Source organism: Schistocerca americana, chromosome X (assembly GCF_021461395.2).
Source record: "Schistocerca americana isolate TAMUIC-IGC-003095 chromosome X, iqSchAmer2.1, whole genome shotgun sequence".
Taxonomy (NCBI): Eukaryota; Metazoa; Arthropoda; class Insecta; order Orthoptera; family Acrididae; genus Schistocerca; species Schistocerca americana.
The window spans coordinates 239679605-239688443 of NC_060130.1; the positions used below are offsets into that span (position 1 = coordinate 239679605).

The window sequence follows — 8839 nt, forward strand, 5'->3', positions numbered from 1 at the left end:
TTGTCAGCGAAGGGTTAGTCATCATGGAGGAGAGGGTAGTAGGGGGAGCATTTAGATCTGGTAAGGCAGCGGAAGACAGACCAGTACTTGGACGAGTTGACAGGAAGTGTAGCATTAAGACGGGTGCATGTCTGTCGCCAGTCCTGGCGTTTCTTAGCCGTGAGCAAGTTTCTGATGTGTCTTTGTAGTTGTCGGTGGCGTCGCAGTGTGTCCAGGTCATGCGTGCAAAGGAAGGCACGGTAGAGACGGCAGGATTCATGGAGGAGGAGGACAGCATGTGGGGGTAAAGTAGGAAGGACGGTGCAGGTGGATAGTGACAGTAGGGACGTGGGCCTCCATGGCCTCAGACAAGGTCTGCTGGAGAAAAGAGGCGGCATAGGTAACATCACCAGGGTGGTGGTAGGTGAGGGGGTGACTATCGACCTGGGTACAGAGGGTAGGCATTGAAGTCGACACGGGAATAATCATGGACGTATTTCGGGGGAGGGTCGATGTGAGGATCGAGATGAGGGTGACGACCATCTGAAACAGTGAGGAGGACATGGAGATGGTCATTACCAATAGGGTCAAGGACGTCCACTGCTATGCGGCCAAGGAGGTTGGGGAAGGAGAGGACCACATCTGGAGTGTTTTGGATTCAGGGTGGGTGTACTGGGGAATGGGAACGAGGTTCCTTGGAGGGAGGAGAGGAACCGATGTGACTGCCGTAGCTGCGTGGCGGAACGACTATGGATGTTGAGGTCGGCGGCGATCACGTAGGAGTAGAAGGTGTGGTCGATGTGGGAAAGGAAGTCAAAAGGGATAGGGGCGTTAGGACGGACATAGATGGTGGCACAGGTGACGGTAAGGCCAGGGAAGAAGAGACTGATGATCAGGTGTTCATTGGGGTCGGGAAGGAGGGGTTGGAGCCAAACAGGGATCAGGCAGTGGTGGCCGATGGCTACCCCACTACGCACTATCGGGAGGGGATTATTGAAGTGGTGAAGGAGGTAGGGCGAGGTGTATATGGTATGTTGGGGCTGAACAAAGGTTTCGTTGAGGAGGAAGGCATCCACGCGGTGGGTTGTGAGTGTGTGTAGGAGGAGGTTCTTGTTTGCTCGAAGGGAGTGGATGTTATTGAACAAGATACGGTGCTGTTGCGCCATGACAGGAATTTAGACAAGGGTGTCAAGACGGGAGAAGGTGAAGTGGGCTTGGTTATGGGAGCAGGTGGCATAGGTGTTCAGGTGGAAGACGGACCAGGTGGCGAGGGATATCTGCTGGAGGGTGTGGGGGCGCTGGAACGGGTGGACGTTCTGGAGGACGATGGTTATAAACCTGATGATGTCCTCGGCACTCAGATATTGGGTGTGCATTGTAGTGCAGGCACCTCTGGCAGCGGAGGGATTGAGGAGGGGAATGGGAGGGGTCGACTTTGTACCGTTGATGGAATAGGAGGGCACCCTCCTTCAGGAGACGGTCGATGGAAGGGGCGTCGGCTGAGCGACAGGCAGGCGCTTAAGTACTCTATTGGGGACGCTGCTATTGGCCGCTGCCACCACGTGTTCCACTGTGGCGCCCTCACTCTAAATGCAGACCAGGAGGCACGCGCCGCCACAGCTTATGGCGCGATGGTGCAGAGACATCTAGTGGTCTTCGACGTCCATGACGTCTGGCGGGGATTCAAATTCCGCGGCGCGCGGTACCAGAGTTCACAGCAGTTCCGATGCAATCTCAATAACGTGTTTCTGTATACTGCCTTTCAGATTAGGTAGAGACTGAATGTATCGCCGGTAAACAAATTTGCTGGCCAGTGTGGCCGAGCGGTTCTAGGGGCTTCAGTCCGGAACCGCGCTACCGCTACGGTCGCAGGTTCAAATCTGGCCTCGTGGATAGATGTGTGTGATGTCCTCAGGTTACTTAGATTTAAGTAATTCTAAGTCTAGGGGACTAATGAACTCAGATGTTAAGTCCCATAGTGCTTAGAGCCATTTAAAAAAATTTTTTTTAGATGTCCCCAAAGTCAAAAGTTACATGGATTCGTATATGGTGATCATGCAGCCCACGCATCTGGAAAGCCTCTGGAGATAAGACGTTTGTGGAATGTTACATTAAGAAAATCTTTCACTCGGCGAGCGACGTGTGGTGTTGCCCCATCTTGCATCAAAACATTGGTTTCCAAACAGTTTCGCTCTTCCAAATGAGGAATCACATACTGCACGAGAAGGTCCCGATAACGTGCAGACATTATGGTATGCTTGACAAGTTCTCTGGGTGAATTGTCTTCAAACAAGAACAAATCTAGAATAAAGGTGTTTGTGCATCCACACCACACCGTGACACACGGCAAGTGCAGTGGCTGTTTGTGCACAACACACGGCTCAACAGTACCCCAAATTCGACAGTTCTGTGTATTCACTGCACCCTGTAGTGTAAAATGTGACTCGTCACTCCACAGAATATTGCTCCGCCACATGTCATCAAGGTCGACCAGTACCAGGAACCGAAGAGTAGATTCATAACGTTGCTGCGTATGAAGGGGTTTCAGTTACTGCGCCGTCAGGATATTGTACGGATACCAGTATTCTCGACAGCTATTATGTTCACTGACGTTATGACTTGTCAAATGACAGCGTTGATGTCATACTGTCATGCAGACGGTATACAGTGCCAGATTTGCTACTGGTGGCCAACATTCTTCAAAGTTTGCCGTCGTAAATCTCCATTAACGTATCTACCAAATTTCACTGCTATACGATAACGACAACCCACACTGGACCTCCGTGAGAGACTGCACGTTAACTATAACCACCCTGTAGTGTTGTTACGATACGGACAATTTCTAAAAGTGACATGACAACATTTTACCTGTTTAAAATTAAAATTTTTATCTATTTTGACTGCAAGAATTTTCTCTGGTAAGCGTCGCTGAAAAAGGAAATCTTTGTGACTATTTATGACAAGAACAACCTGTTCAATAAAGCTTTCTGTTCTCTTATAATATACATTCATGGTAAGTATAGATCGCCAGACGACGGCCATGTCCTTGAAAACTCTTTAGACAAATAAAGTAGGGAATACAGCAGCATTTTGCTGAATATAACGAAGTTTATTAAAGAGCTCCTCTAATTTGTATTTAGCTACAGGGTGGTTCACAAAGAATGAATAGATTTCAGTTGTTTATTACAGAGAAACTATGAAAGATAGAAACACATGGTTCATGTTAATGAACAGAGGAAGTTTCAGTGTTTTATGTTTGCACAGATACTACACCATACACTCAACAAGAGCACCACGCGTTGCTGGAAAAACATCGAAACAGTAGTCCATTTCATTTCACCCACGAATCAACAGTTCCGTGTTTATCGAATCGACAGATTCAACAATTCGATTTCGCAGCACTTGAAGAGTAGCTGCCATCGGTGGGACGAAAACTCCGTATTTTATGTTCACCCACAGTAACAATGATCGGAAGGTGTGAGGTCTGGTGACCATGGAGGCGAAAAGCAACGAGCAAGGTCTTGTTGTCCAACACACAAAATCATTTGTCTTGTGAAAATAATTAACAGTCCAGACGACAAGGCACATTTATTGAAAGTGGCCGGTGTCCATCATTACATGATCATCTTCAGAGCTAGATATTTTAATGGGCAATGACTGTATGGAGCAGGAACCACTGAATGACGGTAGTGAATTGATTTTTTTTTTCTTGTCGTGTAGTAGCCGCGTTGCTACAAACAAACAATGTTGCTATGTCGCTGCTGTGTCAAAACTCTGAACCTTCCTCTATCAAGTGACATGAGCAATGTCTTTCTATCTTTTATAGTTCGTCTATAATAAACAACCGAAGTTTGTTCTTTTTTTTTGAGGCACCTGATACTACATATTCTTAGTTATAGCTCCAGATGACTGTTTTATAAGTCATTCCTATATTCGAAACACCAGTACTTACAAGGGAACCTCCCCATCGCACCCCCCTCAGATTTAGTTATAAGTTGGCACAGTGGATAGGCCTTGACAAACTGAACACAGATCAATCGCGAAAACAGGAAGAAGTTTTGTGGAACTATGAAAAAATAAGCAAAAATATACAAACTGAGTAGTCCATGCGCAAGATAGGCAACATCAAGGACAATCTGAGCTAAGGACCGCCGTGGTACCGTGGTTAGCGTGAGCAGCTGCGGAACGAGAGGTCCTTGGTACAAGTCTTCCCTCGAGTGAAAAGTTTACTTTCTTTATTTTTGCAAAGTTGTGATCTGTCCGTTCGTTCATTGACGTCTCTGTTCACTGTAATAAGTTTAATTTCTGTGTTTTGCGACCGCACCGCAAAACCGTGCGATTAGTAGACGAAAGGACGTGCCTCTCCAATGGGAAACGAAAACATTTGATCGCAAGGTCATAGGTCAACCGATTCCTCCACAGGAAAACACGTCTGATATATTCTAAAAAATGGTTCAAATGGCTCTGAGCACTATGGGACTTAACATCTATGGTCATCAGTCCCCTAGAACTTACAACTATTTAAACCTAACTAACCTAAGGACAGCACACAACAACCAGTCATCACGAGGCAGAGAAAATCCCTGACCCCGCCGGGAATCGAACCCGGGAACCCGGGCGCGGGAAGCGTGATATATTCTATAAGACACTGGTGACGGCATGTGCGTCACATGACAGGAATATGTTGTCGACCCACCTAACTTGTACACTTGGCGAATGGATAAAAAGATTCTACTACCTTGCCCGAATTAGATTTTCTTGTGGATGTGATAATCACTCCCAAAAAAGTGATGAAAACATAAGTGTTTGTCACAAAATCTGCAACAAATGAATGCAACAGTTCCACAGTCGCACAGTTTTCCCTGTGCTCTGTCAAAACGTACGTTTTTAACGTTTTCATATTTTTCCGTATGTAGACCGTAAAATCCTGCATATGTCCAAGCAAATCTGAACATGTCCTGGAATTTTGGAGAGCGAAGTTGATTATGTGTGAGTGCCTGAACTTTGATAATTGTCTGAAAATAAAAAATTAAACTTGTCACTCGAGGGAAGACTTGAACCGAGGACCTCTCTTTCCGCAGCTGCTCCCGCTAACCACGGGGCCACGGCGCTCCTGAGCTCAGACTATCCTTGATGTTGCCTATCTTGCGCATAGATTACTCAGTTTGTATATTTTGCTTATTTTTTCATAGTTCCACACAACTTCCTCCTGTTTTCTCGATTGATCTGTGTTCAGTTTTTCAAGGCCTATCCACTGTGCCAACTTATAACTAAATCTGAGTGGGGTGCGATGGGGATGTTCCCTTGTTAGGAGCAGGACTCACCCCATTTAGTACGAAATCATGAGACTTCACTGTATTATTTACTCTTTTCAGCTAAGTTACGTGCTTACCTTTGCTAATGATCTGGCGGTCAGTGTAGACGGAGCCAGTGAAGACGCCGGACGCGGTCTCGATGAGGTAGCGGAGCCAGGTGTTGCCGCTGCCGGGAAAGGAGACGAGCGCAGTCATGGGCAGCGAGCGCGGCCTCGCGAAGTGCACCTGGAAGCGCGCGCACTCGGCCGAGAACGGCCACGGCGAGAAGGCGCGCCTGCCGTGGTCCAGCGCTGGCCCTGCCACAAACATCCGTCTCTTCTCTCAGCAGTCCTGCTGTGTTTCCTGCGGCGCTGTTACTAATCGTATTTGTTCACAACTGCGATTTCGGACCATTATGCCATTCTCAACAGCCAGCTCCACGATCATACATTGTTTGAAGCAAAGGAAAGAGAGACAACGGCTGCTAGAGGTTAGGTTAGGTTAGGTTGTATGGAGACAAGGTGGACAGGGGTCGAATCCCGAGGACTGGTCATGGTGCCCCCCTGCCCCCCCCCCCCCTCCCACTCACACCACCTGCTGCCGCCTGTCACTGGTCCCTCACAAGGTACTGACCTTTTGTTTATTTTTTATTTTTATTACGAGGGCTGTTCGGAAAGTAAGGTCCGATCGGTCGCGAAATGGAAATCTCAGCGAAAATCAAAAATGTTTTATTTGCAAGAGTTACCTACACTTTCCAAATACAGGGTGGCGCACGAAATGTGTTACCATTTTCTTTTTGAATATAAACTTTATTGTCAATAAAATCTGAAAGGAACATATACTTCAATGAAGAGCCGTCCATGGAGATTTGTTCTAACTCAGCACCTGCTCAATATGTCCACCATTTCGTTTCCTAACTTCCTTCAAACGAACACTGAAGTTAGTGATTACCCTACGGCACACGTCTTCCGTAATTTCACTGCAAGCTTGAAGAATAAGTCATCTGAGCTCCATTAAATCACGTGGACGTTTCGGGAAATTTTTTTCCTTTAGGTACCCCCAAAGAAAAAAGTCACATGGATTGAGATCTGGACTATGCGGGGGGGGGGGGGGGCGATTTTGTCCGTCATTGAAGCGACCTGGAAACCTTAGTGAAATGATCCGCATGCTCGTGTAAAACCTCCAACACAGTGTTTGCAGTATGTGACCTTTCTCCATCTTGCATGAACCACTGCGTTTTGAAGGGCAAGACAGTAGCAAGAAGCTGTGGAATGAAGCTATTGCGAAGCATGCTCAAATAACGCTCGCTGTTCACAGTTTCTTCAAAGAAAAAGGGTCCAATAAGTCCGTGACTGGAAATTGCTGCCCACGCTGTAATCCTCGGAGCATAATGTTGTCGTTCATGAAGCACTTGTGGGTTTTCAGTGGCCAAAAGCGTACGTTTTGTTTGTTAACCACACCGTCCAAATGAAAATGCACCTCGTCTGAAAACCAAACGTTGTTGAGAGTTTCTTCTCTATCCTCCGCCCACTGAGCAAACAGTAGTCTGTGCTGCTTGTGTTCTTCAGTGAGCTTCTGTGCACAGGTTGGCTGGCTCTGAGCACTATGGGACTTAACAGCTACGGTCATCAGTCCCCTAGAACTTAGAACTACTTAAACCTAACTAACCTAAGGACAGCACACAACACCCAGCCATCACGAGGCAGAGAAAATCCCTGACCCCGCCGGGAATCGAACCCGGGAACCCGGGCGTGGGAAGCGAGAACGCTACCGCACGACCACGAGATGCGGGCTGTGCACAGGTCATATTGTATGGGTACATATGGAGGTCACTTTTAAGAATGCGTTGAACGGAGCGTCTGGATATTCACAGTTGCACTGCTGCCTTTCTACACGATTTCCCGGGACTTCTCTGTACAGCAACTCGTACCGCTTCAATATTCTCCGGCGAACAAACAGGCTTAGGCCGAGGTCGCTTCGCTTCCACTACTGTTCCTTCCTGTACAAATTTATCGTACAACCTGTGGATGGTCTTCTTGCAATGGGCCCATCGTGTGTTAAACTGTTGTCGAAAACGCCTCTTGAGTCACAACAAGGCTTTTCGTTTCATGGAAAAGTAGCACAATTGCCGATCGTTACTGTGTCGTCAATCTTCCATTGTCAGCCATTGCTGCTTACTAGTCTCCTATCGGTAGTATCGTGAATTACACGTCGTTTCGTAACTCATTTGTTTTTCCAAGCTCTGCTGGTACTGCTGTAGAGATCCCAGCGGGATATCTAATGTGCGTCGTAAATTGTGAAAGAAACAATTGGTAACACATTTCTTGCGTCACCCTGTACTTTTCTACATAGCTGCCGCTCTGATTGAGACATTTGTCGTAGCATTGTACCAATTTTCCAATAACCACATTACAGAAGACAGCCGCCTGTGCTTGCTACCAGTTCTTTACCTTGATCTGCACCTTGTCTTGCCAAAATGTTGTCTTCATATCCATTAGTTAATGTGAGCAGAGAGGAAACTCTGAGGGAGCGAAGTCCAGGCTGTATGGTGGGCGACGAAACACCTCCCATCGAAATCGCTGCAGAAGCCATCTCATTGCTCCTGCAGGGTGCGGCCTAGGTTTGGCATGAAGGCGGAAATGCATGAGCGATACGGTGTGTGGACTGCATGATATCAGGCGAAATCTCTCACAGGAACTCAGACTTGTCGGGACACACTGTTTTACAGGCTTCTTTACGCGCTCACTGTGCGATCAGAATTGAAAATAGTGATGTGATGCGATCGATGGCCAAACAAGAGGCAGTGTCCAACACATCTACGTTGAGCTTCATCGGATTTTCACTGTGGTTTCCATTTCTCTATCGATCGGACTTTACTTTCTGAATAGCCCTCGTAGTTTTTTTTGTTTTTTGGTAATCCTTACAACTTGCTACACACACACACAAAAGAAACCGAATGGAAGTTTTCCTTCCCAGTCGATGCCTACAGCAGATCTTTTCATTACTTTCTTTTTATTAATTAAAAGAAAAACAAGACGAAAAGACTGTAAAAGTGAAATAAACTGCGTATCATTATTCCTGATAAGGGAGCATGACCAGAATACTACAGGGATCGGTTAACACAACCGATACCTCGAGGACGAAATACAAGGTTCAACATATTGACAAATAAGTCGCAATAGCGTGAAAGGCGCAATCACGTCCGATATATAGTGGCCACATATTGGTGGAAGGCAAGTGGGTCCCTATCTCCCCATCCATCTACAACGTGATTAACACATTGGCCTAACAACCCAGCTATGGAATTTCACTTTGCTCTCGGAAAGCAGGAGGAGCCTGGGCGCAATATGATATCAGCCGAAAAGGCGATCTCAATGGACTGAGTTAGAAACGCTAATTGATTTTTAAGCCAGTGCCTCTTCGCTTCAGGCCGGCCGGAGTGGCCGAGCGGTTAAAGGCGCTACAGTCTGGAACCGCACGACCGCTACGGTCGCAGGTTCGAATCCTGCCTCGGGCATGGTTGTGTGTGATGTCCTTAGGTTAGTTAGGTTTAAGTAGTTCTAAGT

At 46.9% G+C, this 8839-nt stretch overlaps 1 protein-coding gene across 1 annotated transcript in view; it reads right to left on the minus strand.

Annotated features, from left to right (window-relative positions):
* Window positions 1-5603, minus strand: part of LOC124555939 (WSC domain-containing protein 1-like) — a 197152-nt gene extending 191549 nt beyond the window's left edge. Inside the window, exon 1 of the mRNA XM_047129989.1 lies at window positions 5372-5603. Within this exon, the coding sequence (XP_046985945.1) occupies window positions 5372-5603 (232 nt within the window). The remainder of the gene's footprint in view (window positions 1-5371) is intronic.
* Between the last annotated feature and the right edge of the window lie 3236 nt (window positions 5604-8839).